The sequence below is a fragment of the Drosophila albomicans genome, chromosome 3 (genome assembly GCF_009650485.2).
Source record: "Drosophila albomicans strain 15112-1751.03 chromosome 3, ASM965048v2, whole genome shotgun sequence".
In the NCBI taxonomy this organism is placed as follows: Eukaryota; Metazoa; Arthropoda; class Insecta; order Diptera; family Drosophilidae; genus Drosophila; species Drosophila albomicans.
Genome location: NC_047629.2, coordinates 1,406,530 through 1,433,010, shown reverse-complemented (window position 1 = coordinate 1,433,010; position 26,481 = coordinate 1,406,530). Strand labels below are relative to the sequence as shown.

General features: G+C 41.1%; 10 protein-coding genes across 12 annotated transcripts; 4 read left to right on the top strand and 6 right to left on the bottom strand.

Moving 5' to 3' along the window:
- Positions 1-1,723: 1,723 nt before the first annotated feature.
- On the bottom strand, positions 1,724-3,131 carry LOC117566793 (putative gustatory receptor 59b). Its single transcript, XM_034246336.2, is given in 3 exon segments — positions 1,724-2,131; positions 2,186-2,370; positions 2,373-3,131. Coding segments are annotated over 3 exon segments (1,107 nt in total). The 5' UTR covers positions 3,127-3,131; the 3' UTR covers positions 1,724-1,963.
- A 67-nt stretch (positions 3,132-3,198) lies between these two features.
- On the bottom strand, positions 3,199-4,378 carry LOC117571106 (ficolin-2-like). Its single transcript, XM_034253087.2, has 3 exons — positions 4,114-4,378; positions 3,452-4,054; positions 3,199-3,397 (listed from the first exon to the last, which is right to left on the bottom strand). The coding sequence occupies exons 1-3, from the start codon at positions 4,302-4,304 to the stop codon at positions 3,277-3,279; spliced, it is 915 nt and encodes a 304-aa protein (XP_034108978.1). The 5' UTR covers positions 4,305-4,378; the 3' UTR covers positions 3,199-3,276.
- A 77-nt stretch (positions 4,379-4,455) lies between these two features.
- Positions 4,456-6,185, bottom strand: LOC117571107 (angiopoietin-related protein 2-like). Its single transcript, XM_052004922.1, has 4 exons — positions 6,163-6,185; positions 5,400-5,442; positions 4,743-5,342; positions 4,456-4,679 (listed from the first exon to the last, which is right to left on the bottom strand). The coding sequence occupies exons 3-4, from the start codon at positions 5,324-5,326 to the stop codon at positions 4,562-4,564; spliced, it is 702 nt and encodes a 233-aa protein (XP_051860882.1). The 5' UTR covers positions 5,327-5,342; positions 5,400-5,442; positions 6,163-6,185; the 3' UTR covers positions 4,456-4,561.
- Positions 6,186-7,664: 1,479 nt separating this feature from the next.
- On the top strand, positions 7,665-10,234 carry LOC117569292 (protein arginine N-methyltransferase 7). 2 transcript variants are annotated; one of them, XM_034250400.2, is made up of 4 exons: positions 7,665-7,761; positions 7,840-9,555; positions 9,617-9,768; positions 9,830-10,234. In XM_034250400.2, exons 2-4 carry the CDS (start codon positions 7,879-7,881, stop codon positions 10,110-10,112), a joined length of 2,112 nt encoding a protein of 703 aa, XP_034106291.1. In that variant the 5' UTR covers positions 7,665-7,761; positions 7,840-7,878; the 3' UTR covers positions 10,113-10,234. The 2 variants fall into 2 exon arrangements, with proteins under 2 accessions (XP_034106291.1, XP_034106290.1); XM_034250399.2 differs by having other exon boundaries at positions 7,734-9,555.
- A 240-nt stretch (positions 10,235-10,474) lies between these two features.
- On the bottom strand, positions 10,475-12,065 carry LOC117569294 (tektin-B1). Its single transcript, XM_034250401.2, has 3 exons — positions 11,748-12,065; positions 11,263-11,694; positions 10,475-11,208 (listed from the first exon to the last, which is right to left on the bottom strand). The coding sequence occupies exons 1-3, from the start codon at positions 11,957-11,959 to the stop codon at positions 10,551-10,553; spliced, it is 1,302 nt and encodes a 433-aa protein (XP_034106292.1). The 5' UTR covers positions 11,960-12,065; the 3' UTR covers positions 10,475-10,550.
- Positions 12,066-12,669: 604 nt separating this feature from the next.
- On the bottom strand, positions 12,670-14,175 carry LOC117571398 (tektin-B1-like). Of its 2 annotated transcripts, none has more exons than XM_034253520.2 (3): positions 13,874-14,171; positions 13,385-13,816; positions 12,670-13,336 (listed from the first exon to the last, which is right to left on the bottom strand). In XM_034253520.2, the coding sequence occupies exons 1-3, from the start codon at positions 14,083-14,085 to the stop codon at positions 12,685-12,687; spliced, it is 1,296 nt and encodes a 431-aa protein (XP_034109411.1). In that variant the 5' UTR covers positions 14,086-14,171; the 3' UTR covers positions 12,670-12,684. The 2 variants fall into 2 exon arrangements, with proteins under 2 accessions (XP_034109411.1, XP_034109412.1); XM_034253521.2 differs by having other exon boundaries at positions 13,240-13,336; positions 13,398-13,816; positions 13,874-14,175.
- Positions 14,176-14,534: 359 nt separating this feature from the next.
- Positions 14,535-16,255, bottom strand: LOC117568138 (tektin-2-like). The gene is made up of 3 exons (XM_034248545.2): positions 15,958-16,255; positions 15,395-15,826; positions 14,535-15,336 (listed from the first exon to the last, which is right to left on the bottom strand). Exons 1-3 carry the CDS (start codon positions 16,167-16,169, stop codon positions 14,679-14,681), a joined length of 1,302 nt encoding a protein of 433 aa, XP_034104436.1. The 5' UTR covers positions 16,170-16,255; the 3' UTR covers positions 14,535-14,678.
- A 185-nt stretch (positions 16,256-16,440) lies between these two features.
- LOC117568136 (F-box only protein 42) lies at positions 16,441-19,157 on the top strand. The gene is made up of 3 exons (XM_034248544.2): positions 16,441-16,933; positions 16,992-18,403; positions 18,472-19,157. Exons 1-3 carry the CDS (start codon positions 16,735-16,737, stop codon positions 18,913-18,915), a joined length of 2,055 nt encoding a protein of 684 aa, XP_034104435.1. The 5' UTR covers positions 16,441-16,734; the 3' UTR covers positions 18,916-19,157.
- Positions 19,158-20,178: 1,021 nt separating this feature from the next.
- Positions 20,179-23,481, top strand: LOC117568139 (uncharacterized). Its single transcript, XM_034248546.2, has 2 exons — positions 20,179-20,581; positions 22,010-23,481. Exon 2 carries the CDS (start codon positions 22,010-22,012, stop codon positions 23,219-23,221), a length of 1,212 nt encoding a protein of 403 aa, XP_034104437.1. The 5' UTR covers positions 20,179-20,581; the 3' UTR covers positions 23,222-23,481.
- Positions 23,482-23,804: 323 nt separating this feature from the next.
- On the top strand, positions 23,805-26,346 carry LOC117567704 (mediator of RNA polymerase II transcription subunit 16). The gene is made up of 2 exons (XM_034247834.2): positions 23,805-24,642; positions 24,700-26,346. The coding sequence occupies exons 1-2, from the start codon at positions 23,884-23,886 to the stop codon at positions 26,344-26,346; spliced, it is 2,406 nt and encodes an 801-aa protein (XP_034103725.1). The 5' UTR covers positions 23,805-23,883.
- The last annotated feature ends 135 nt before the right edge of the window (positions 26,347-26,481 follow it).

Here is a 26,481-nt window from a genome sequence, read left to right as displayed (position 1 = left end):
AATATTTATTCGGTTCGGATATAAATATAACTTCAAACATTGTAACGAATATTGCACACTAAAATATGTAACAACCAAATACATATAATAGAAACATGTTTTAAAGTAGCAAACGCTCATATACAAAAAAAAAATTGCTTTAAATTTTAAATTAAAGAACAATGTGATAAAATTATCCCCACATTTTTAAATAAACAATTTTATGAAAGTTCTTGAATGTAGAACTCCGAGCTTGAATCACACAAGCTAAAACGCTAATATACAAAAATAAGTAAATAAATAAAAGTATTTAGTTTCAGAACTTTAAATTAAAGAACAATGTTTTAAAATTATCCCAACATTTTTAAATCAAGAATTTTTAGAAACCTCTTGAATATAGAATTTTTAGTCTCTCTGAAGTTTTGATACTGCAATTCTTGATTCAAAAACAAAAGTACTTGCTTTTTCTCATTGTGTACTTTCAAGACAATGACGATTAAGCTGGCTTATGTTAGACGGAGTTATAGTACTCTTTTGTAACTGCAATTGAAGTATTACCAAAAGGATGAAACGACAAGACTTTGGCCGACTGACGTGCCCTGTCAACGCACATCATTGACATCAATTTTGGGGATTGGTTGAAGATGTATTTTTGAATTACGGCCGTGGGCCAACAAGGAAAGGGTGGAACTGCCAGAGGGTGGGGAGGGGGTATCGAAGAGATAATACGAGTATGTACTGCAAACAGTTCGCCTAAAATATGTCAATCGAAATGTAAATCATTGCGTAATTTGCATTTTGAGCATTTGCTTCAATTCAATTCACAGTGAGCTGTGTTGTTGCTGTCTCTGTTGCTGGCAACACGTGAATTATGGCGGCAATTTTGACAATTGCCAAGCTCCGGGCCACGCCTACCGCCTCCTACCGCCCAACAACTCCGCTTTCTGCTACGTGCTTATGCGAGTGTGACTACGAATGTGTCTGCCTGTCCGTCTGTCTGTCTGTGTGAGTGCTGGAGGGACGGACACAAGGGAGAGCAGTTTGGCATTATGTAACTTGGGCACTCTTCACGTGCACATAAATCGTTGCCGTTGTTATCCAACATAATTGTGTTGACATGTGAATGCTAATTTAAATGGATTTAACTACATTTTCATTTGTTTGCAGCCTTCTACTTAGTGTCTACTTGTTTACCAGCAACAACAAAGCCTCTCTCATAATTTCAAAATCACAAAAACTAAGCTACAAAAAAGGATATTTTATCAGTTTATACAGATAAACATAGAATGGCAATCATAAATGGAAAACCGTATAAATCGCAATAAATTTAACACGTTCGCCAACGAAAGGAATTAGATTTGTAGACACGAATTTGCTGCGCAAAAATTATGTTTTGATTTATTTTATTTGATTTTATCTATGCAACACCTCTGCCCAACCCGACGGAAGCAAGCGAACATACAGAAAATACTATACTATGTATGTAAAATATAAATAAGTTTATAAGTTAGTGTGAGTATGTGTGTGTGAGTGTGTATATAACGTAACTTTTCTCACGTACGCATGTTGTTGAGCAGATGTGCATACGCCAAAAAGTATGCAACAGCAAAACGTGATTTCGTTTTAAAATTTCAACGCTTTGCTGCTGCTGTCAAAGGAAAATTTATTTGCGGAACGCATTCATTTGGAAATTATCGAACAGGAATTATTGGCTTCTGCAGTGCTCTTCTTGCCTTTTATTGTTATTGTAGATTGTACGAGTTTGTATGTGTAATGTGCTTGTATGCGATGCAAACGCGAACAAGAAAACAAAATAAATAACACAATGGCAAAGCAAAAACGTGATCAATTTCTTGGCATTTCCCTTCATTTGGCCTTCTATGGAAAACTATTAAAGAACAAAATTTTGAATCACCGCACGAATAATCAAATAAATGTAGTTTATTAAAGCCAATTGAAAATGCGACTCGAAATACACTTTTGTCTACAGTGTGAATTTATCTTTTAAAATCAAATGAAATTGCAGCAGCAATAAAGTGAATGTCGTGAGAGAGCCGAGCATTTGAAACCAGCGACTGCGATTTACTGTGTAAAGACCACAAACTGATATTTCAAATTTCGATGATTTCGTATATAATAAGTAATAATTCAACTGTGAAAGAAAACTTAAATTAGTAGAGGCCAATGTGATAGTCATATATAATACCTCTTTGAACCAATGTCCCTCGGAGACTCCATGATATGAATTGTTTTGATATTGAATTGTCAGATCGCACATAGCATCCAGTAGATAAAAGTCCAAAAAACGAATCCAGTAGTTAAAGCATCCAAACATGATCGCATAAATAGGAGTGTCGACGGCAAACGCAAAGAGCATTCCCCAATACCGTATATCACACAGAATGTCGCAAAATCGAATCGAGCGGCCAGCATTAGGAATTCATACACCTTGTTGATCTTCAAAGTACATCGTCCAAGCACCGCATGCATCGACCACAAACGGAACAATTCGTCGCGCTCCCCGCGCTTGGGTAATCTGGATTCGAAGGCATTCACAAGTTCGTTCAGACGGCGATTGATCGATTGATATGAGGAAGCAATATACCAGAGAGCTAAAAAGTAGCGATAGGTGGCCACAGGTGGAATATTCATGGCATTCTGAAATATAAATGTGATGAGCAGGATATTCCATCTGTGCTCATTGGGAATCATTAAACACATGACCATGCCGATCAGTGTCAAGAGTATCATTGTTGCCAACTTCAAGTAGAAAATATATTCCAAACAGCGATCCACATGATGTGGATGTTGCCTATTGATTTTGCACACAATGCTCTCCAGTTCCACTAGAGCACAGTCCCGCCAGCGGCGTGAGAGTATCGTATAGGATATAGCTGCGTACGACACCGAGTAGAGTATATAGCTGGTGAATGGTATTAGATTCGGGAACCAATTTGTTTGCCTTATGTACTCCACCGATAGCCAGAACATTCCAGGCAGCGCTATCAATATGAAAACATTTGCCACCACCGAATACCAACGGGTCAGCCATGATTGCTGCACTCTTCCGGTCACCAGTCTGTGCGAGGTTACTCCAAGCACTAACGCGTAGTTATGGTACCACTGCAATAGCTGTAGTTTGCCCATCTTCAACGGCCTGCGAAACAATACTAAATACGCTCCACACAGGAAAACCTTCATTACCTAATGAGCTTTTATCTAAGGTGTTTCATCACCTGACGAAATGTGATGTATTCATTTATTTATGCATAGTGTTGAAAAGTACACTATTGTATTTCACGACCTTTTTGGTCTTATCATCATTTGTACACGCTTCAAGGAGGCCGTGTGAGTCGTGAAAGCCAGCCAATTGATGCCCTTTCCGAAAGTGCTGTCATTGTACTTCCCCATCAGATTGCTGTCGAATACAATATTATTTTACATTTATAAATTCATAATAATGACAACTCACCTTGTGTGGCAGCTGGCATACCACCAGGCGCCTGTAAACATCTTTGCACAATTGTCTTTATGACCATCGTTATCGCGATCTTGGGTTGTAAACTTGTGATTTACATGGGCACTCAATGAATCTCCCGCATCTCCGGAATATTCGCCCAACACTTTCAAGGCATATTGATTCGCTTCACTGTCAATCGCAAATCGATTGTATTTCGCATACCTCTTCTCTCCCTTCACATCTTCCATGACTATGATCAGTTCCTGGTCCAGCTCTTTAGTCATGGCATACAGCTTTTCTAGCCCTATAAAGAACTCGCCTTTTACGTTACCGAACCCATTTTTATATTGCTTCCAAAAAAGAAAGAAGTCCACACTTCCATCTTGACGATGCAGCACAATTGTCCATCCACCGCCATGCGAATCCTCATCGCAACTGACAATAAACGGATGCAAACTGTAATCGGGAATACGAATCTGGTAGATACCTGAATTACGATTCAGAGCTGTCGCCTCTGCACAGCTACCAGGAAACTCTTGGTACTCTAGGCTAGTCAACTGGTGAAACTTCTCCAAGAGTTGATCGAGCAATGCGCCTTGTCGAATTTGTTCCAATCTATATATTGACAAATTTATAATATGTTTAAATACAAATCGAATATTTCGAATACTCACCGTATCAGATCGAGTTGCGATTGGACCAAAATATTGCTGGGGTCTTTTAAATGAAAACGAATTTCGGTTGTGTTACCATATTTTATTGTCAAGTTTCCCAATTTATCGAGATTCGGTATGTATTCTACATTGCATATTACAATTGTTACATAAAAGAATATAACTATGCAAATAATTGACAATCTCAGCATTATTTCAACGCTAATCAAATATTGTTTTTAAATGACTGTCAAACACCAAGCCAAACACGACTAAATAATCTCAGCTTAAAGCCGGCGATTTTATTTCAAAGTAATCGTGCTGATAAGAAATGTATTCTCTGAGAATAAAATCCCCTCTAAAATCTTTTAAACAGTGTTGTTTATTGATGTTCCATATATAATACAGAAGCAGTAGTACAATCAATTTATTTAGTAATATATTGATTTGACTTCGATTGACTTTATTATTATCTCCGCGGCCTTATCATCATTTTGGCCATTTTTAATGAATCATTTAAGCCCGAAAATGTGTTCCACATAACTCCTTTTCCATAGGTCGTCTCATTATATATGCCCATTAGATTACTAAAAATTTATCAAAATAGAATATTGTCTAAGCTGTATAGAAATTTATTTAAGGAAACGAACCTGCCATGACATTTATTGTACCACCAGCCACCTCGATATTCAAGAGCACAATTTCCAGTATACACATCATTATCTCGATCCCGAGCTGAAAAATTGTAACTCATTTGCCCTGAGAAAGAGTCACCAGCGTCTCCAGAATATTCGCCCAATGTTTGTAAAGCATACAAGTTCTTCTCGCTACTAATCGCAAATTGATAATATTTTGCAAATTTTGTTTCGCCCTTCGAATTCTCCATAAGAAAAAGCAATTCTTGATCCTGTTCTTTAGTCAGCATATGCAATTTTTCCAAGCCTATGAAGAATTCGCCGTTCATATTTCCAAATCCTTGCTTATAGTCTTTCCAGTTCCTATAAAAGTTGACACTTCCGTCTTCACGTCGCAACACAATTGTCCATCCTCCGCCGTTGGCATCCTCGTCGCAGCTGACCATAAACGGATATGGACTGTAATCGGGTATTCGGATTTGATAGACGCCACTCCGACGACTCAGTGAAGTGGCTTCCGCACAGCTGTTGGCAAAATTTGTCTTTTCTAAGTTGATTGTAGATATTTTGTCAATTTTTGCGTTGAGTTCGGCAAACATTTTAATTTGTTCAGCTCTGAAACGTATGTAATTGAGTCTTGATACACAAAATAGTAAATTTTTAAATACTCACTGCAGAACTTCGATCTGAGATTGTAACAACTTGATACTTGGATCTTTAATTTGAAAAATTATTTCCGTGGTGTTGCCATATTTTATTTTTAAAGTACCCAGTTTTTATACCCGCTACCCATAGGGTAGAAGGGTATTATAACTTTGTGCCGGCAGGAAATGTATGTAACAGGTAGAAGGAGGCATCTCCGACCCTATAAAGTATATATATTCTTGATCAGCGTCAACAGCCGAGACAATATAGCCATGTCCGTCTGTCCGTCTGTCCGTCTGTGTGTCTGTGTGTCTGTCCGTCCGTCCGTATGAACACCTAGATCTCAGAGACTATAAGAGATAGAGCTATAATTTTTTTTCGACAGCATTTGTTATGTTTGCACGCAGATCAAGTTTGTTTCAAATTTTTGCCACGCCCACTTCCGCCCCCGCAAATCAAAGAAATCGAATAACAAGCGTAATTTTAAAGCTAGAGTTGCGAATGTTGTGGAATGTTGTGGAAGTTATTAAAGAAATACTTTTGTATGGACAAAAACGCCTACTTACTAGGGGTCTGAGTTGCTTTGGCCGACAATCTGGTACATTGTGCCGTCTATGGTATATTTTGAATGGTGTACTATATCGTTATACCAAACATATCATTTGGTATATTTTTAGTATTTTTTAGTATTTTCGGTATATTTTGAAAATGATACCGCAATATTTTGGCTTTATTAAATTTGGGTAGCGGGTATCGCACAGTCGAGCACACTCGACTGTAACTTTCTTACTTGTTCTAATGTGTGCACTTGTTCTTCTTCACACTTAAGTACTGAAAAATTCAGTATTAAAATTATGCTTGCAATTTTCACAAACATTTCATCACTGGGTCATGAATTATAACAGACTGAAGAAATGCGCGTATAAACCAATTCATTTATAGCAACAACTTATCAGCATTCCGAGAGACGAAATGAACCTAACGAAATTGTATTAATCTAATTATTGTAATCTCTGAGAATTTGTAGTAAACATCTCAATGATTGTATCAAATAATATACAATTTAGTGCTCAAGTGGCCGTAAAATATGTTTTCAATTAATGTTAGGAAGGTAAATAACAATCAAAACAAAAGGATTAACATTTTATGATATTGACCTTTTCTTAACAAAAACAAAGGGATTAATATTTTGGTAAACAATCCATTTATGCCTACCTGTTACATCCGTTCCACCTTAAGCAATATAACTTACCTGAATATAATATAAAAGGACGAAGTATTTGGTAATAAGCACCATTCACTTTTGGAACTTCAAAGCGTAAACATGTTCGGATACATTTCGTTGCTATCTTTGAAAATAGTCTGTTTCCTTGCACTGACTATATTGATCGTTGCACTTCTGGAGTATATGGTTAAACAAGGCAGAAAGAATTCAACTCTGATGAAGACGCCAGTTTCGGTAAACAGACTTGCTTGTAGTTCCGATAACTGTTCCGCTCCACGCATCAACAACTCGACTTATGTCAAAAACGAAGATCAGTACAACTTTCAATCGCAGACACCTATCTTACGCATTCCAGAAATGAGACATTTGAGACTACAACACCGAGCAAAAGTGATGTCTGGGGTGCGCCGTCGACTTGATCAGCAGTTTTAAGATATCTAACTATTATTAAATTTAGTTTTAGCTTTTAGTTTTAGCAATCGTAATTAACATACTATAAGGCTAATTCTCTTCTATTTTTAATCATATTGTATAAATAAAAGCGACTTAACAAATAATAAAATTTAATATGAATTTCATTAAATCAGTATTTTTCATGAGTAGATTGCAGGACTATAGTTATATTTTTTATTAGTAACTTTTCTTGACAGGTCGCCTCTTTTCACTATATCATTCTGCGAACAGTTCAATTTTCAGGAACAGTTCTATTTGTATAGATTTGATATTGTAAATATGCACTGGGCAGAATTAGAATCAATATTTCAAAAATTATCTTCACAGCTTGATTTTACCAAACAACAACAAATATTAACTGCTTAAATTTGGTAAATTATTTTGATTTTTTCACAATATTTAGAAACAGAATTAAATAAATTGAAACAAGTCTGTATTTCTATTGAACATATTTTTTGTCATTCAATTTTTGTAATACAATTTAATTTGTAACGTATTTGATGTGTTTTTAAATCGTAACGATTTTGTGGAGTGCTGCCAGACCGTCGATAAGCTATGGTACTCCTAAAATACCACAAATCTGACTATCGATTGCATATCGATTGTTATATCGATTGCTGTAAATGACTTGTTTTCTTAGCGGCACTGTTAATAACATATCAACAATCAGTGAATCCATATGTAGAATCAAATAAACATCGGACTTATCTTGTGCGTGACATAAATTCAATTACATTCAAATGGGCGCATGTAATACACTCTAAAGGTATTCATTATTTCTTAATGCAGGCAGTATTCCGCTTACTTTCGCATCAACGCACTCGATTAATGGCCAGCTTCTCGCAAGTTCTCAACCCGATGACGGGCCAAAACACATGGCAGGAGCGTGGCGATGACTATGATTACCACCAGGAGGTGGCAAACGCTGGATTTGGCGACATGCTGCACGATTGGGAACGTAACCAGAAGTACGATGCAGCTCTACGAAAAACCATCGCAGCAATGCGTCAAGCCGGCAAACCAGTCCACGTGCTTGACATTGGCACCGGCACCGGAATTCTGTCTATGATGGCACTTCGAGCGGGCGCCGACACCGTAACAGCCTGTGAGGCATTCATGCCCATGGCGAATTGTGCTGCGCGAATATTCACAGCCAATGCGGCGGAGCAAGTGCGACTCATACGCAAGCGTTCCACGGATATTAAGATTGGTGTGGATATGCCGCATAAAGCCAATTTGCTTGTGGCCGAGCTGCTGGATACTGAACTGATTGGAGAGGGTGCCATTGGCATTTACAATCATGCACACCAGCACCTGCTTACCGAGGATGCCGTCTGCATTCCTGCGCGTGCTACATGCTACGCCCAAGTGGCGCAATCTCCTTTAGCGGCTCAGTGGAACAGCCTGAAGATATTGGCCAACCTTGACGGCGACATACTGTTGCGTCCGCCGGCTCAACTTGCTCAGTGTAGCGGCGAAGCGGCTCTTCATGATGTCCAGCTATCCCAGTTGCCGTCCCATTCTTTTCGAGCACTCAGCAAGCCCGTAGAGATTTTTAAATTTGACTTCAAGCGCAAGCAAGAGCGGAAATTGCAGCGTGAAAACGTCTTACGTGTGGAGCTGTGTGCGCCAGGCACAATTGAATTAGTCTTCTACTGGTGGGAAATTGACATGGACAATGATGGTGAAATACTGCTTAGCTGTGCTCCATACTGGGCTCATCCTGAACTGATGCAACTGCAGTTAAATTGCGTCGACAAGGAGCGACCTGTCGCCAATGTCGTGCCTTGGCGGGATCACTGGATGCAGGCCATATACTACATACCTAAGCCTCTACAGATGCCTGACGCAACCGAGCCCTTCTGGCTGAGCTGCTACCACGACGAGTACTCACTGTGGTTCGATGCGCACAAGGGTCAAGCGCCCACGAAGCCTGTGGCTCGACACAGCTGCAGCTGTGACCTGCACATGACCTACACACGGAGTCGCATTGGGCAGCTAAATCAGGGTACGCGGAACAAACGCTACCTGAGCTATTTGGAAGAGGCATTATTAGATGCCAAGACGGAACCTGTCCACCTACTTGTGTTGGGCGATGGTTGTCTGTTGGGACTCGCAGGTGCGGCATTAGGTGCTGCAACTGTGCGTTGCCTGGAGCCGCACCGCTTCTCGCGTCGGCTGCTTGAATCCATCACCAAGCACAACCAGCTCACGAATGTTACGTTTCTGGATAGTATAAAAGAATTAGAAGCCAAGGATCTGGCCAACTTGACACATATTTTTGCCGAGCCTTACTTTCTCAATGCTATTTTACCCTGGGATAACTTTTACTTTGGCACATTGTTACTTCAGCTATTGGAGAAGCTGCCGCCTGCAGTGAAAATATCACCATGCGCAGCTCGCATTTATGCTCTGCCTGTGGAATTTCTCGATCTGCACAAGATACGTGCACCCATCGTTAGTTGTGAAGGTTTCGATCTGAAACTCTTCGATAACATGGTGCAGGTAAGCACTTTGTAATATTCCCAGAGAATGAAGCTGTAAACCAATTTCCTTTATATTATAGCAATCGGCGGAGGAGGCGCTTTCGTTAGTGGAGCCGCAGCCCCTTTGGGAATATCCATGTCGTGCTCTTGCCCAGCCACAAGAAATCCTCAGCATTGACTTTGCCAACTTTGGCTTGGAACAACAGAAACAGGGTCAACTGGCTCTGTCGGCGTAAGCAGCCCTAAACAAACCCATCTCTATGGAAAGTCATAATTTTGTCTATATTTTGCAGAGCTGGCCCGTGCAACGGGATTGCATTGTGGGTAGATTGGCAACTGGTTGCCAACAACAGTCCAAAATCCGTCGTAAGCACGGGACCTATTGAGCCAGTTAAACCCGGTGAATTTGTCAAATGGGACATGTTTGTCCGCCAAGGAGTGCACTTCATCAATCAAACTGAATCAACGACCACAGATGGTAAAAAACGTTTAGAATGGAGCACCACCTTCAAGCCTCTTTTGGGAGATCTGAGCTTTACATTTTCGCTTAATGCCATCCATGAAAAAAAAGAATAAACACATAAGTTTATATTCTGCTTACAAATCTGCCTCAGAGGGACTTGAGCTTTAACGATTTCGCTAAAAGCGTTCATTAGGAAAAATTAAATAAAAATATCTGCTTCAGAATTAAGTCTAAACGATTGAGTGAATACTAAATTAAATATATCACAACAGATTTACAATCTATTAGGTCACTTTCGACACTTTTTGCTTATTCCAATCCAATAAAACGAATGGGAAAGCATTCAATAGCTATTTGGCTTAAAAATCGCCTAGATCGTACAACCTTTCTAGAAAATGGAGCTTAGAAACATTGAGTGCAGTATTATGACAACCATTGGAAGATCACAAATTAATTAATGAAATCCACGAATAAGAATAATAAAAGCTGTATTTATAGTTTCTACACAGGAATTTAGTCAAGGCGAAGGATTTCTTTAGTTTTGCATCAGTCTATGGTTTCGGAATTTCCTGCTCCATGTGGGTAAGCATAATATTGCGCTCGGTCTGGCCACTTGGATTGCTCGTCTTCAGACCAAACTCACCGCCCTTGAGACGCGTGCGTAAATCCAAGGCACGTATGTCCGTCATCAACGAATGCTGCTTGTTCTCCAGATCCGTGTCGATTTTTTGTGCATGATCCGAGAGCAAATTAAAGTTGGCCTTGGCGTCATCGATTTTCTCCTTAAGACAACGACGGATCTCACGCAACTTCTCCACCTCCTGACAGAGCACATCATGTGCATGATCCAGACACAGCTCCTTGCCACTGCGTTGAGCCCGATTCTCAAGACGCGTCTCGGCCAACTTCAATAAGTTTGACTTGTCGCGCAACGATTCCTCCAGCGACTTGATCTCACACACAGCACTCTCCATTTCCTCCTTCATCTTAAGCTTTTGCCATTCGAGTTCATTGCGTGCCCGCTGCGTCTCGAAGATGCGCTTACGAATGCTATGCTCAGCACGCTCCTGCTGTGCCTGCAACATATTCCGGGCCTTCTCACGGCATACAAATAAGGCTTCCCGAATGGCAGAGGTATCTGCCAACTCGTTCTCGGCCAGTTGCTTGATGTTCTTAACATGCTCCAGCCACGATTCATAAGAGCAAGAGCTGCAAATTTACATATAAATTACATTGAAATTATCATGACAAGTTCTAATTCACTTTTTAGGATTGCGCATGGGATCAGGCTTGTAAGATATTCCAGCAGAATTTCGATCCAGTGCCAGTTGAACATTATCAAGATCGACGGCCTCCACTTTGTTCTCGATCTCCATACCAATCTTGAAACGCACCTCCTCCAAACGAGTAAGCTTCGCCCAGGCCTTTTGGCAACGTTCCGCGAGCAATCGCTGATTATTCTCCAAAATACGCAGTTCATTCTTAACCTCCGTATCGGGCTCATCATAAGTCATTTCGGAGCCAAAGCGACTATCTCGCATTGTTAATACTTCACTTATAACCGCAATTGGAGCCGAGAGTGCCGCCAACTCCCGTTCCGTAATATCCTTCTCCTCTTGCAGGGCATGGATTTCGTCCTCGATGCGCTTAAAGGTTCTCTCAATAATCTGACGCCAATTGTTCAGCTCAATAATGCTGCAAAGGTATGCTAGTAAATACTAACTGAGATTGTATTAGTTAATACTCACCGATCAGCCAGAGCATCGTTAGTCTCAATGCTCGCCCAGTCACTCTCAATGCGAGTCTCATTGCGAAGAGTTCGCGATGAATGGCGTAGAGCGAATGCATCAGCTCGACGAGCATCCGCCACATTCCGCAAACCAATCACTCGAGCATTCCAATCAGCCAGCGAGATATGCTGCAGAGGCTTCTCCATTGTCACCACCGATTGGAAGGCCATTTTTGTTTTTTTGTTGGTTTATCACACTAAGGTATATGGAACTGATAAACTTAAGGTTTTTTTCACAAAATTTGTGTTAACTACTTTAAATCACAACAGCAACTGATGAACATTTTCCAATTTCAGCACATTGGAAAACGAGTTTGTTTATACGATGGCTACTAGATCACCAAGGTGTCGCCTTAGCGCCATTGTCAAGGACAACGGCTCCAATTGTAGCCATTGTCCGTAATTGATTTTCTTTCCCTATGAATAGGAAATGATAGTGAATGATTTAAGAAAGTCCTATTTAATATATCATACAATTACTTCTTTTTATTAAACTTTTAAAAATTAGAAAAAAAAAGTGAGAAACAGCTATCTTTTCTTTAGATAGACACCAAGATCAATAAACAATTCAAAATATTTTTGATTTAAAAAATCTTTTAATTATACAAACTTGAAATAAATACAAAAGAATATATGTATATATTTCTTTTATCCTAAAACTTTATTTCAAATGAATAATTCTAATTATATTCCATTCCAATATCAATTAAAAATTATTATATTTAATATAAATAACAGAGGAAAATAAATATTTATTTTAGAAACTAATCTAAGCAAACAAGGAACAAGAAAGAATTTAATTCTTATTATCCTAAAATTACATATATTTCAATGGAAAAATTGTAATTAAATTTTACAGAAATATAAATAAATATATATAAAAAGAAATGTATATATCACTTTGGAATATTCTCCATATGCAGTAATTCAATGTTTCTATCAGTGTGAGCACTTGGATTGAAAGCCATCATTCCAATTTCTTCCTCTTTGAGCCGCAGTCTTAACTCAAGAGCTCGTGTATCAGCATTCAGCGATTGGCTTTTATTCTCCAGATCTATATCGACTTTTTGAGCATGACTCGTTAAGAGATTATAGTTTGCCTGTGACTCTTCCAGCTTCTCCCGAAGGCATCGTTGCATTTCACGTAACTTTTCCACCTCTTGATGGAGAATTGCTTGAGCATAATCCAGACAAAGCTCTCTGCCCCTCCGCAGTGCTCGATTCTCCAGGCGTGTCTCGGCAAGCTTCAGATCTGCGCTCTTCTCCCGTAATACGGCCTCCAAGTTGTCCATGGAGCATACTGCTCTCTCCATTTCCTCCTTCATCTTGACCTTCTGCCACTCCAGCTCATTGCGCGCCCGCTTGGTCTCGAATATTCGCTTCCGCAAGCTATATTCAGTACGCTCCTGTTGGGCATTCAGTATGCTTCGAGCCTTCTCCCGACATACAAATAATGACTCCCTTATGACCGCGGTGTCTGCCAGTTCGTTCTCGGCCAGCTGCTTAATGTTCTTCGCATTCTCCAACCATGCTTCATATGTGCTTGCACTGTTAAGAGTTTGATTAAATGTTGTCATTCAGGGGTTCAGTTCTTACTTTTGGGGATTACGTTGCGAGTCTGGTTTGTACGATATTTTTGTTGAACTACGATCAAGTGCCAGTTGCTTGCTGTCCGTATTTTTCGCCTCTACTTTGCCCTCGATCTCCATGCGAATCTTCTCACTCACATCCTGAAGGCGATTCAGTTTCTCCCAAGCGTTACGGCAACGATCTGACAACAATCTTTGATTGTTCTCCAATACATACAGCTCATTTTTGATCTCAGTGTCAGGTTCATCGTATGTCAGCTCAGCACCAAGGCGACAGTCGCGCTTGCTCAGTGTCTCGCCTATGAGTGCTATAGGTGCTCCCAGTGTATCCAAGACACGCTCCGTTTTAATCTTCTCTTGCTTAAGCGATTCAATCTCATTCTCTAAACGTTCAAACGTTTTGGCAATTATCTTTCGCCAGAATTCCAACTCATCTATGCTGGAAATATATAAAATATTATGATGAATGAGCCAATATTAAAGAATTTATGATTACCGATCAGTTAGTGCATCATTCGATTCTTTGTTTGCCCACGTGCTCTCGATTCGTGTCTCATTAATGAGTGTACGTGATGTATTTCGAATGGTAAAAGTGTCTGCGCAACGCGCATCGGCAACATTGCCAAGTCGGGCTACACGGGCATTCCAATCTGTCAGTGAAATATGAGCCATAGGCTTCTCCATAGTTACCACCGATTGGGAAGCCATGGTAATTATGTACTATACCTTGATTGAGTAAATTAATATTAGTTTATGTGGAATGTGTGTTCTCATATGTGATTCACAATTGGGACTGATACAAATTTCAGAGTTTTATCTGTAGAATCTGTCGTTGTTTAATGCCATGGATACTAGATCAACACGAAAATCGAATATACTTAACTATAGTCGGATACAGTGTTTTTAATATTGCCTGAATTAATATACAAACAATAGACTTATTTTTAGCGTCACAATGAGCTTTAAATTGGCTACTTCGTGTTATACTAATATAAATGTCTTATTTGCAAAGTGTATTATAGTAAATTCTACAGGTAAAATCCACTTGAGTTCTAGGGATTTGCAAGATTCTTTAAATTTAGTACCTTCTATTCTATATTTTTTTAAATATAAGTTCATTTTATTGTTGTTACTTTTAGTTTAAAAACATGTTTGGATGATTTTTAAAGATGCTATATTTCTCTATGTAGAATACTATATATAATATTAGTGTGAATATGGTGAGAAACTGAAGTGAAAATGCTTTTGTTAAAATCTGCAGCGCTTTCATTCATATTTTACTCTCCATCCAATGAAACGAATCACTTGCGGGGATCCAAAACTACACGTGTTAGCTCTACATTACGGTCGGTCTGTTCACAGGGATTGTGATCCTTCAGAACAGCGAATTCTTCTTCATTAAGTGTTTCATGGAGCTGAAGAGCTTCAGAGTCTGTCTGGAGCGATTGCTTCTTATTCTCCAAGTCGTCGTCAACCTTTTTCGCATGATCCGAAAGAAGATTCAAGTTGGCCTTCGCATCATCAATTTTGTTCATAAGACATCGTTGAATTTCACGTAATTTCTCCACCTCATTGCATAGCAAATGATGTGGTTCATCCAAGCACAACTCAGTAACGCAACGCATTGCTCGCGTCTCAAGACGAGTCTCCGCTAACTTGAGCAAACCAGTCTTGCTCTGTAAAGCGTCTTCAAGCGACTGAATCTCGCACGTGAGATTCTTAATTTCCTCCCTCAACTTAAGTTGTTGCCATTCCAACTCATTCTTGGCCTGCTGCGTCAAAAAAATACGCTTTCGAAAGGTATATTCAGTGCGTGCACGTTGAGCTTCCAATAGATCACGTGACTTCTGACGACAAACAATCATTGCATTCCTTATAGCGGATGTCTCAGCCAATTCATTTTCGGCCAGTTGCTTTATATTCTTCGCATGCTCCAGCCAATGCTCGTATGAACAACACCTAAAACAAATAAAGATAGGTCGTTTTACATATTGAATTCAATACAAGATTGTCTTACTCTCTGGGATTACGCAACGGATCTGGCTTGTAGGATATATTGGTTGAATTGCGATTCATTGCTAGTAATGCGCTTTCGGTATCCTCCGTATCCTGTTTGTCTTTAAGCTCTCGGTTAATCTTAAAGCGCACCTCTTCAAGGCGTACCAACTTCTCCCATGCCTTTTGACAAAGATCGACTAGCAATCGCTGATTATTCTCCAATATGAAGAGTTCATTTTTCGTTTCTGTCTCCGGAGAATCATGAGTTATCTCTGGGATTACACGTCCATCGCGTATAGACATAACTTTGCTAATTACAGACAAAGGACGTATTTGGGAGTCCAGCTCACTCTCTGCAGCTTTCTTTTCCTCTCGTAATGCCTCAATCTCCAACTCAAGGCGCCCAAATGCCTTGGCGATTAGATCACGCCATTTATCCAGTTCAGCAATACTGTAAAAAAAAATCGTAACTAAGTATTCTTAAAAAAAAATTGTTTCAATTTATTCCATGAACAAAACGTTTTCCAATATTTTTCAATATAAATAAGTTTACCAGCTTGTAAGCATAGCAGCTTAACTTACCGATTAGACAGCGACTCGTTAGATAGATAATTTGCCCAGTCGCCCTCGATTTGGGATTCATTGCGAAGCATGCGAGATGTGTTGCGCATGGTGAATGCATCAGCTCGACGGGCATTGGCCACATTTCGAAGTCGATCCACTCGGGCCTGCCAGTCACTTAATGCCAAATGCTGTACTGGCTTTTCCAAGGATACCGCCAAATGAAAAGACATTTTTTGAAAAATGTTTTGTTAGTTTGTTTATGTATGATAGTATTATTTTGTACTAGTGTCTTTGACTGTTTTTGAATTGTAGTTTTACTAGACTACGTGATCTCTAAATATTTAGCTGAAATTCCTTTTTCTCATAAGAAAATTAAATATAATTAACATAAAATTGAAAATTCTATTTTGCAGAAAAATCATTTTAAAAAAAGCTGTTAGCGATATATCTCTGTTAAAGAATCGCTGTTAACATTTCAATTGGCTATCGACAAACAGCTGTTAATTATCGATACTTGATTGCACTCGTCTGTGCGATATTTATTTTAAGTCAGCCACTATTGCTGCTGTTTATAGTTTCTGTAAATTGGCAAAATTATAAAAAAGACAATTTGTAGCAGTAGATTGTGTGTGTGTGAACAACTCCTTTGTTATTTGGAATATCAGCACCATTTGCAACTACTCGTTATAGTCTGGAGCTCTGAGCACTTGAGTGTGTTTGGCTCTAAGCTACACTAAAGGTGAAGGACAACTGCGAAGGACAAAGGACTTGAAAACAAGGACGCAACGCCACATAATGGCCACGTGCAATCGTAATCTTAACGAGAACTCTCCCAATACGACAGTATGTAGTCCATCCAAATGTCCCAGCACCACTATAAACCTCAATGTGCTGCCCGACGAGATCCTCGAGTTTATTTTCACCTTTCTGCCGCCATACGGGGATTTGGAGCACTGTAGCCTAGTGTGCAAGCGCTGGCAGTCTATAGTGAAGAGTAAGTAGCATAACGAGTCCAATGATCACTCACCCCAACTTGCTCTTAAATTTTGCAGATTTCGTGCGTCGCTCGCAGCTCAATTTGGAGAAAGGACTCGCTGACTTTCGGCTGCGATGGGAGGTCTTCTCCCAGCAAACTGCTGCCGCTGTAGAGGCCAACATTCCGAGCCTGCCAACTGGTATGCCAATGCCCATAATTGCCGGACGTTTTGCTCACTCTGCAGTGCGTCATGGAAACTCGATGTTTGTGTTTGGAGGCGGCTCATCTTCGGATACTACATTCAATGATCTGTGGCGTTTTGACTTGACGCATATGCGTTGGTCCCGTCCCCTCGCCACTGGCACATATCCCTCGCCTAAGGGTAGCGCCTCAATGGTAGCATGGCGAGATAAACTGGTGCTGTTTGGTGGCTGGCGTTATCCCTCATTGCATCCGCCGTATCAACCGTGGTGTCTATTTGATGAGCTGCATTACTACGATTTGGCCAAGGATCGTTGGCTGGCACGCAGCTCCATGCCCTGTCCACCGCCCATGGCTGGGCACTCGGCAACTGTGCATGCCAATCGCATGATTGTGTTTGGAGGCTATCAGATCAAAGATGATGTTAATGTCAACTCGAATGATACGTGGGTGTTGGATTTGGAGGAGCAGCGTTGGTGGCAACCACTGTTTGTGGGCAATACGCGACCTGCACCACGCTACGGACAAATTCAAGTGGAGTTGGACAAGCATCATCTGCTTGTTGTTGGCGGCTGTGGTGGCGCAAACCGAGTGTATACGGATGCCTGGCTGCTGGATATGACTCGCGATGCATGGAGCTGGAAGCAGCTAAGTGTTCGCAACAAGAATTTCGGCGCCGTCCACATGTGGTGCAATCCCGGCTGCAGAGTTAACAATTACTTAGTTGTTGTGGGACCCTCACCCAAAATACCGCTTGACTTTCAAATTATGAAGCAGAGTCGCGTGCCCGTTGTCGGTGGTAGCGCTCTGCGCTTCGCTGGCCTTGGCCAAGCGCCACCACCGCCGCCGCCACTCTACCAGCAGCAGCCGGGTCATCGTGTCCAGGTTCCAGATCGCAGGCCAGGCGTTGTGTTGCCTGAACAGCAGCTGCAGCGACAGCATCAGCAACGGGCTAATAATGTGCGCCTGGGCGGCGCCGCTGCCCTAGCGCCACAGGAGCAGTATTTGGCAAACAGGCGAGCGATACTCAACCAGCATATGCAGCAGGCACAGCAATTTATGCACAATAACAATGTCAATAACAATAACAACAACTATCAACCACGTTCGGGAAGACTCAGTGATTTGCATGCGCCACCTGGGGCAGCTGCACCAGCTGCTGCACCATCTCTTTCCGCTCCACTGGATGGAGATGCAGATGCTGCTCAGCGATTGCAACGCAATTTGGCATTGCGGTGTCGTGACAACGAACCACTTTTGCCCAAACGCTTTGACGAGCATTACGAGGTGAGTGCAGTATTGAGGAATCATTTAACACTTTTGATTGTAAATGATTTTTTATTATTTTATTCAAGGATCCGTTCCGCATGGCAGCCTTCAATGTGCCAGGACGCTCACGGAGTGCATCTCGAGATCACAGCGAGCGAATACGCCGCATGGAGGAGAAGATGAATGCCATACGCAACTCGAGACGCAGTGCACCCGCCCATGTGGAGCCGCAAGCGTTGCGCGCTCCATCGCCCAAGCGTCTCAGATGCAATGTGCAATCTCTGTTTGTTTGTGACATCTCTAGTTTGCTGCAGAATGATAATGGCTGCGAGCCAGGTTTGGATTGGGTGGAGTACAAGAATTTTGGCGTGCTAAATGGTGCACCTGATCGCCTCATATTATCCAGCCTAATAGCTGGCAACGGCGAGCTGATTTTATTTGGTGGCGTTCACAAGGAGACGCTTACAGACATCACACACCATGTGTCCAATTCTATCCACTTTCTAAGTGTGCCACGTGATATTATCTAATTGCAGCTTCGAGCCGGCTGGCAGCCATACTCCACTTACACTTTAGCCAACTACTTGTATCTCTGTAAGCCTAAGTTATTTGCTACAAATTAGTTTGTGACCCTTCAAATTAGTTTCTGCCCTTAGATATTAAATTTGAATTAACGTGTACAATATTACTATTATACTAACTTGCGAGCATGATTAAATGAGTTCAACACAAAACGATTCTTCAAAGCACCCTCAAAAATCCTCATCGACCATCATTCAAACAAGTCTGTTCAAAGTGAGGCAGGTGCCTAAAAAGAAGGAAAAATACCAAAGCTAAGAGAGGGAAACTTCATTCGGAGAACAATAAATTGGCAGCAGATACATGCAGCAAAAAAAAGGCAGACACACGTGTACGAGCAGAGCAGAGTCATGAATCCAGCCGAGCCCAGCCTCCAATTTTAATATACCAGTTTATAAAGCCACATGCCAATGTCAAAGTCATGCCAAAGCAGCTGCCTCCGGCAAGTAGAAGACACTGTTCAGCCGAGCCGAAGTAACGTTGCTCTTAATAATTACATTGCGTATATTATTAAACACCAACACAATTCTTACATAAATCCCGAATTTGACAGATATTTAAATGGATTAATATTAACACACACTACTTGTAGTTTCCAATTACAATACAATTTCATATCTTATTAAGGCAATTTACACAAATGAACAGAATAGATCGTGCGATCCAACTATTTGTAGAGTATTTTAGATGAGTTACAGAAATAACTTTGGCTGAAGAAGAGGCTATTAAAGGGTTCAAGGCTGCGCCATGCCAAAGCTGATCATTGGAAGCCAGAAGAAACGGGCGATTAATTTGTAATCTCGTTTATATGAGGAAAATAATACGTACATATATATTGTAAACATTTTTGACTATGACAATTAGAATTCGTTATGAAAGAGAAAATTGTTAATCAATTAGAATAAAAACAAACTCAAGAGCTTAATACAGAGGAATACTACTAGAACACAGAGAGACTACGTCTTTGAGAGTGCGAGAGCGCGCTGCCAAGTAACGAGAGAGAGAGAGAGAGAGAGAGCACCAAACAATTATAATTCGTTCCCCATCATGATGTGATCGGAGTGATCAGCTCTGCTCAGTTGAAGGTGGCGCGTTGCGCTCGGCAGTTCATGTGTTCGTTGTCTGAGCTCCATTTGCGTTTTGTCGTGCACTCAGATAGCAGCTGGTAATATCGGTCAAGTTCAGCTCCTTTCCAGAATTGCAAATTGAGGCATTGAATTGCTGTGCGGGGCAGGTGAAATTCACTTTTTAATTGCAAATAAAAGCAAAAGTGCAAAATATAAAATTATAAATACTCAAGAACTTGTCACGGTGCCAAATATTATGCACAGATAAAGTTTAAAAAGGTGTGTTCTCGCCTTCCATTTACAAACAAACTAGAAAAATATAGTATACATGTGTATATCTGTGCGATCTACATCTACATAATTATTTCAAAGGTCATAAAACAATTCAAAGACCCTTAATCGTTCGTTGTTCTTATGTAAATTCGATCGCGATCGTAAAAACAAAATACTCAAATAAAACAATTTGCGCAGCAGCTTTCGAAAAATCAATTATTCGCTCTTCCATCGATTCCGTGAAATAACAAAACGACAAAATCATCAATAAATAAAGGTAAATATTATATTCAATTGAAAGTAAAATCCCAATTTTTTTTTGCGAATTAACCGAAAATCTATATAGTTGTTATTAAGTCCACGTTCCCATGCTAGACTCCCTGCAATGTCATCCACACATCTAAGTAAACACTTTAAACCGGTTTCATATAACCCATGCGCGAAATATAAATAATGAGAACCACACACTCACAATCCCTCTCTCACATACGCACACCTCGTTATAAACATTGCCTAGTAAGGGAGGAGGCGGAACGCAAGGTGCCGACCCGGCATTAGACTGAAAGCAAATCCGTAGTATTTTTATTTTGTTATTGATAAACAAAGCATTAGCGTCGTTGGCCTGCGTTCACTTATGTATATATGTATGTAGTTATCAGCACGATTTTAATATCATTTTGGGCGACAATTACGTCACAAACAAACAAAGAGGTGCTATGTACATATGTATGTAAGTATATGTATTACAAGTCAAGTGTGTATATACATACCTGGCAGAGATTTCTTATCGGATCAGAACGTTATGCAGCAAAAAATCTACACATTAATAGAACAAATATATACACTGTTCACGTTTCGTTTTCAAGGATAAATATCTATTTATTAAGTATGATGTTAATAGCAAGAGAGCTACAATAAAATATGTACTCGCCTTATACAGGTTATATACTTGAACTCGAATTTAATTGTTGATATTTTGCGACGATGACAGAATAAACTTATTTTAGTATTTTATAATAATGATATAATAGCATAAATTTGAATATTCCTCTTTATAATGACACTTTAGTAAGGACTTCTAATTTGTTTTGTATTTCTTAAGAATTGGATAGGTACGAATTTTTGTGATCGAAAGATTTATATCAACTTGATAATACAAACGGAAATAGAATATACATAACATACATACATACAATAGACGCTCACAAATCAGAACCACTTTTTTTAAGGTAATTCAAATTTCTAGAAAAATAAAAATACGAATTCTATTGGTTTTTTTCTTAAATTAATAAAAGTAAGCAATTTGAACTACATATATGTATTTGCAACACAACAGAAATATTAGTGCATTACATTTATGAACTTCAAAAACTTCAAAGTTTCGGAGATTTTTATATCTCAAAGAACGCGTGAGCTTTTGCTGTACATTATTATTATTTTTAATTAATTATTCATGAGGAAATTCGACAATTTAGCTTCGAATCGAAATACACGTACTTTTGGTAACGGTTAGGGTAGCACACGCTTTCGGTGTTGGCAAAGCTTACTATGCTAAGCAAGGGAAAGGCAGAACGAACCCACAAAACAAATTTCTCAAAATTCACCTAATGAATGATGCTGAATCTGCGAATAAAACTGGTTTCCCATTAGCTCTTAGTTTCTCCAAACTACGCAATTTATTGACAGACTTTCTGAATGCTTTCAGATGAGCACCGCCGCTGTCATGGAGTTGGCCGTTGCCCATCGTAAGGAACAGGCGAATGTAGGCACATTGTTGGCTCGCCGCTATGCGGATTTGTTGCATGCTGAAAAGCACACCGACTGTGTGTTCCATGTGTGTGAACAACAGTTGAAGGGTCACAAGTTGATCCTAAGCGCAGCCAGCCCCGTGTTTGAGGCGATGTTCTATGGACCACTGCAGGAACCGGAACCGGAGATTGAGATACACGACATCAGTGCGGCGATCTTCAAGGTGCTCATCGAATACATCTACAGCGGCAGCGTGGACTACGAGTGCTTGCAGCTGGAGGAATGCATTGAACTCTACTATGCCGCCGAGAAGTATCTGCTGGATCAACTTATAACCGATGCTTTACTTGCCATATCCCGCAAGCTGCGCTTCTCTAACGTTCTGCCAGCCCTGGAATTAAGTGTGTGCATGGGTCTGGACAGACTACTGGATGTGTGCATGTCATTTTTTATGCGCTGTTGCGTCAACAATGATCAGTACTTGAGCTATCTGAAGGAAAACTACGTCCACGTGTCCAAGGAATGCGTCAAGTCCATTATTGCCGCAAGCAAGGAGCCGCACAAACTGCTGCTTTGGTACGTTTATGAGTGGACACAACAGGAGTGCGATGATGCCGGCTTGGGAGATGCAGCCACCTGGCAGGTTACGCCTCCCCCCGAAGCCGCCAACAGCCGCGATCTTGTGCCAGCCACAGTCGTGGAACGATGCTACTACAAAGCCTGCCGTCCATTCACAATCGATGCCGAGTCCAATGTGTGGCGTCTGGATATGAAGTGTTCTCGTTTCATTTCCGTGTTGGGTCTGGTGCTTAACAGTCGACTGGCGCCCAATCTCACCTGCCACATTGGCCGCGTACCGCAAGAATATCGCGAATCGTTGCGCATTGATCTTTACGCCGACGGTGACGATCCTGTGTGGACACACATCATCCAGAATCAGTTGACCAAGTACAATTGTGATTTGCATTTGAGTTGGAGCCGAGAACAGGCCTGTGTCCTGACGCCCGAGGTGCAGTACGTGTTGCAGCTGCGTTGGGAGAGCAGCGCCTTTGGGGCAGAGTATCCATGTAGCCTGCAGTCGTGTTTGGTCGATGGCATCCGCTTTATCGATGGCGACTCCTTCAGTGGCAGCCTAGTCAAGGGGCTGCGATATGTGAATCTAGTCTAGGCACTTTCTTTAGCTAAACATTTACTTTATTCGTAAACACTGTGTATTTATTGCTTTAAGTTAATGTACGAGCTTCAGAGTTCAATAAACTGTGAAATTCGTTGAAAGATTATCGTAAAGAAACGTATTCAAAAAGCCGGTTTTATGTCTCGTTTGTTTCCGTCAGCTGATAGGTTACTCACGTGCCAGCTTATAAATAAACAACGCTTTACTTTAATAAAAAAAATATTCACCTCAGTATAAACTTGCAATATTAAATTGACGATAGGTTAATATTAAATTTAAAAATAATTAATATTTTTACGAGAATATGGTATGTTGCGTGTCACCGATTAATACTATCGTTGTTGCTTATTGAATTTTATCGTAATGGAACCCTAAACTCAATTTAAACCCACAATCTGCATATTTATATGCATAAAAATACGCAATATTGGTTTTCTGGTTTATATATTGCATTTCAAATAAAAGTCTCTTCATTCATCGTGTTAAAAATTTATCTCATCACTGGCGATAGTGTAGCCAGTCAAGACTGTATATTTTGACTCATCTATGTTATTTAGTATATTTGCCGGCATATTTGCAAATTTTAGATGCGGTCACACTGTGTGCCACAGTTGTTTATTATTCGCGGTAAATGAGAAGAAAAATAACAAAACAAGATGACAATATTGTATAGAGTGGAAAGTCGGCGTGAATTCGGAACTAACAAAGACAACAATGTGTTTCCGCACAAAGTAGTGCTGTGCGCCGTCTCTTCTCGCAACATCATCGCATTTAGCGTCCTTCAGAGTCTCTCGAGTCACGTCTACGTGTGTGACATTGTGACGCCTTGGCAGCATTATAAGGTCTGCTCTTCCAAATCGCTAATCAATGTGCTGGAGTGGAGTGCAAACGGCGAGCAATTGCTGCTTGGCTATATTGGCGGTCGCATTGAGATTTGGGAGCCCAAAGAGCACACATTGAACCTTTGGCAGCTGCAGTATCATGCTAACATTCCCAGCGAAGACATTGTGCAGGCGAAATTTTTCCACAACGGTAAAGGTGTCGTATTCAACACGCAGAAAAAAGATCACACCTACTATGCTGAGAAATTCGAGCGTCTGGAGCAGCGGCCAACATTGACAGGCTTTGGCGGCGTCGCCACCGAGGGATGCATTCTGTTGACTTCGTCGGGATTGTTGGCGGCTTTCACGCTGCCTCAACTGCAAAAAACGAACCCTAGCAATAACAGTGGAGCTGAACCCGTAGACAACAGCGGTCAGGGCGATCAAATTGAACTGACGCCAGCGACGCACAGCATTGGAATCTCCCGCAGCTACATCGAACACTGCAGCATAGTGGCGAGCGCAACTGGAGCTCTCAATGTGGCCTACAGCATTGGTTGGCAGCAGCCTCAACAACTGGTTTATTGCTTCAAGGTAATGCACAAAAATGTTCATGTAATGCGATTTCTTATAATTATATTTAAATTAAAGGTTTCGCTGCAATTGGAAGGCGAAAAAATTACAATCAAGTCAGAATCGTTGGCAAGCATATTTCTAAACGCAACGCCAGTTTCACAGCCCAGCAGGCGCATCACGCAGCTGCTGTGGAAGCGAGTGGCCAACGACGATGTCATCTTCGTCGTCTTTGGCTCCCCTGATGGCGGCAGTCTCCTGGAGCAATGGACGCTCACTCGTCGTCATCAGAATGTTCATGCTCTGCTGCAGCAATCGACGACAGCAGCTGGAAACAACAAGTCCGTTGATTTCTTGCCCAGCGAGAGCTGGGAACAAGTGGCCAAACTACAGTTAAATTCCCAAATTGCTCATTTGTCCAGCACTCGTCTTATTGCTGTGGACTGTGAGCAGTTGTATGCTATAATGCAGGACAACAGTGTGGATGTTCTGGAGCCGGGCACATTAAAGAAGGTGAATCATACGCAATTTGAACGCGATGGCGACACAAGATTCATTTGCGCAGATCTGACACCCACAAGTCAAATGCTGATTATATTCGATAGTCAGGCCCAGTTGCATGCCATGCAAACTCCAATGTTGAAGCAAACCACGGGCACTATGCAGCTGCTCCAGTTGCTGCTCGAGTATTGCATTGTAACGGGCATGGATGCCAGCGATGTCTTGATGCTTAACCTGGGCAATCTGGAAGCATTGGTGGAGAAGTTAACCGATAATTTCACACGTCAACCGTCTTATGTCCGTCAGTTTTATTATGCAAACTTTCTGGCGCTCAAGAGTAATCTGTGCCGCGCCCAGCAGCAAGAGTTTGACAATCTCATCATATTGCACGCCATTTCAAGTACATTTAAGAGCCTTTTGCGGCCATCGGATCTGGGCTGCCAGGATAAAGGACCGGCGGACAATTTGGCCATGAAACTGGCCGAGTCAGTGCCAGATGTCGATCTTGTTTTGCAGAATCTGAACGCTAAGGACTTCACCGTTGAGCCAATGATGCTGCAGAGCCTGCAGCAGCTCATCCAGTGGGTCACCGACTTGGCGCTCAATATGCTGAACCGGCTGCCCGACGAGGTGATGAAAAGTAAATTGTCGGGAAAGCGACCCAGCTACGATATAAGTCGCGACATTGTGGCCATTGGCAGTTTGCGTGAACTGCTGGTCATGATCCGGATATGGGGACTGCTGAATCCGCAGTGCCTGCCTGTGTATACTAAGACAATGGAGAATATCGATGTATTGCTCATACTTTTTAGACTGTTGACGCGGCTGGCGCAGAACACAGCAGAGCCGGACGAACTGCTACTTGACGAATGCAGTTTGTTGTCAAAACAGTTGCTAATACCACAACTCACCAAATATAACCCGACCACGTTGTTGAGCACGCAAGGATACACCGCGGTAAAGTCAGGACAACTGGTCTTCACATCGCAGGTGGAACCAGTTGGACTACAAGACATTGAAATGGAGCAGGTTGTGTTTTCCAATTGTGTCAAGGATGGCGTCAGCAATCTTCAGATCGGAGCCAGCCCCCATACCATTAGACGATGCGCCCGTTGCGGATTTGTGAATAGCGCTAATAAGGTGGCCAAGACGTCGGCTATGAAAGCATGGTGTAACAAGTGGTTGCATTGCCATTGCGGTGGATTTTGGAAACAAATTAATTAGTATTACAATTTTTGTAGAATAGTTTTTACACTAAATAAATATATAAACACATTTTGTGCTTGTGTTTTAAATAGTCCGCCAAACTGACATCGAATATTCGTTGACAAGAATTGCACATATCGATAGTTGCGATAT

Excerpts from the sequence above, each read along its gene's own strand:
- LOC117571106 (XM_034253087.2), bottom strand. The coding sequence starts at position 4,304 with ATGCTGAGATTGTCAATTATTTGCATAGTTATATTCTTTTATGTAACA. Across the intron at positions 4,055-4,113 it reads TCGCAACTCGATCTGATACG|ATTGGAACAAATTCGACAAG; the intron begins GTGAGTATTCGA and ends GTCAATATATAG. Across the intron at positions 3,398-3,451 it reads TATGCCAGCTGCCACACAAG|CAATCTGATGGGGAAGTACA; the intron begins GTGAGTTGTCAT and ends TGTATTCGACAG.
- LOC117571107 (XM_052004922.1), bottom strand. The coding sequence starts at position 5,326 with ATGTTTGCCGAACTCAACGCAAAAATTGACAAAATATCTACAATCAAC. Across the intron at positions 4,680-4,742 it reads TACAATAAATGTCATGGCAG|TAATCTAATGGGCATATATA; the intron begins GTTCGTTTCCTT and ends ATAAATTTTTAG.
- LOC117569292 (XM_034250399.2), top strand. The coding sequence starts at position 7,834 with ATGCAGGCAGTATTCCGCTTACTTTCGCATCAACGCACTCGATTAATG. Across the intron at positions 9,556-9,616 it reads TCTTCGATAACATGGTGCAG|CAATCGGCGGAGGAGGCGCT; the intron begins GTAAGCACTTTG and ends TTTATATTATAG. Across the intron at positions 9,769-9,829 it reads GGTCAACTGGCTCTGTCGGC|AGCTGGCCCGTGCAACGGGA; the intron begins GTAAGCAGCCCT and ends TATATTTTGCAG.
- LOC117569294 (XM_034250401.2), bottom strand. The coding sequence starts at position 11,959 with ATGGCCTTCCAATCGGTGGTGACAATGGAGAAGCCTCTGCAGCATATC. Across the intron at positions 11,695-11,747 it reads AACGATGCTCTGGCTGATCG|CATTATTGAGCTGAACAATT; the intron begins GTGAGTATTAAC and ends ATACCTTTGCAG. Across the intron at positions 11,209-11,262 it reads CCCATGCGCAATCCTAAAAA|CTCTTGCTCTTATGAATCGT; the intron begins GTGAATTAGAAC and ends GTAAATTTGCAG.
- LOC117571398 (XM_034253520.2), bottom strand. The coding sequence starts at position 14,085 with ATGGCTTCCCAATCGGTGGTAACTATGGAGAAGCCTATGGCTCATATT. Across the intron at positions 13,817-13,873 it reads AATGATGCACTAACTGATCG|CATAGATGAGTTGGAATTCT; the intron begins GTAATCATAAAT and ends ATATATTTCCAG. Across the intron at positions 13,337-13,384 it reads TCGCAACGTAATCCCCAAAA|TGCAAGCACATATGAAGCAT; the intron begins GTAAGAACTGAA and ends AACTCTTAACAG.
- LOC117568138 (XM_034248545.2), bottom strand. The coding sequence starts at position 16,169 with ATGTCTTTTCATTTGGCGGTATCCTTGGAAAAGCCAGTACAGCATTTG. Across the intron at positions 15,827-15,957 it reads AACGAGTCGCTGTCTAATCG|TATTGCTGAACTGGATAAAT; the intron begins GTAAGTTAAGCT and ends TTTTTTTTACAG. Across the intron at positions 15,337-15,394 it reads CCGTTGCGTAATCCCAGAGA|GTGTTGTTCATACGAGCATT; the intron begins GTAAGACAATCT and ends TATTTGTTTTAG.
- LOC117568136 (XM_034248544.2), top strand. The coding sequence starts at position 16,735 with ATGGCCACGTGCAATCGTAATCTTAACGAGAACTCTCCCAATACGACA. Across the intron at positions 16,934-16,991 it reads CTGGCAGTCTATAGTGAAGA|ATTTCGTGCGTCGCTCGCAG; the intron begins GTAAGTAGCATA and ends TAAATTTTGCAG. Across the intron at positions 18,404-18,471 it reads GCTTTGACGAGCATTACGAG|GATCCGTTCCGCATGGCAGC; the intron begins GTGAGTGCAGTA and ends ATTTTATTCAAG.
- LOC117568139 (XM_034248546.2), top strand. The coding sequence starts at position 22,010 with ATGAGCACCGCCGCTGTCATGGAGTTGGCCGTTGCCCATCGTAAGGAA.
- LOC117567704 (XM_034247834.2), top strand. The coding sequence starts at position 23,884 with ATGACAATATTGTATAGAGTGGAAAGTCGGCGTGAATTCGGAACTAAC. Across the intron at positions 24,643-24,699 it reads AACTGGTTTATTGCTTCAAG|GTTTCGCTGCAATTGGAAGG; the intron begins GTAATGCACAAA and ends TTTAAATTAAAG.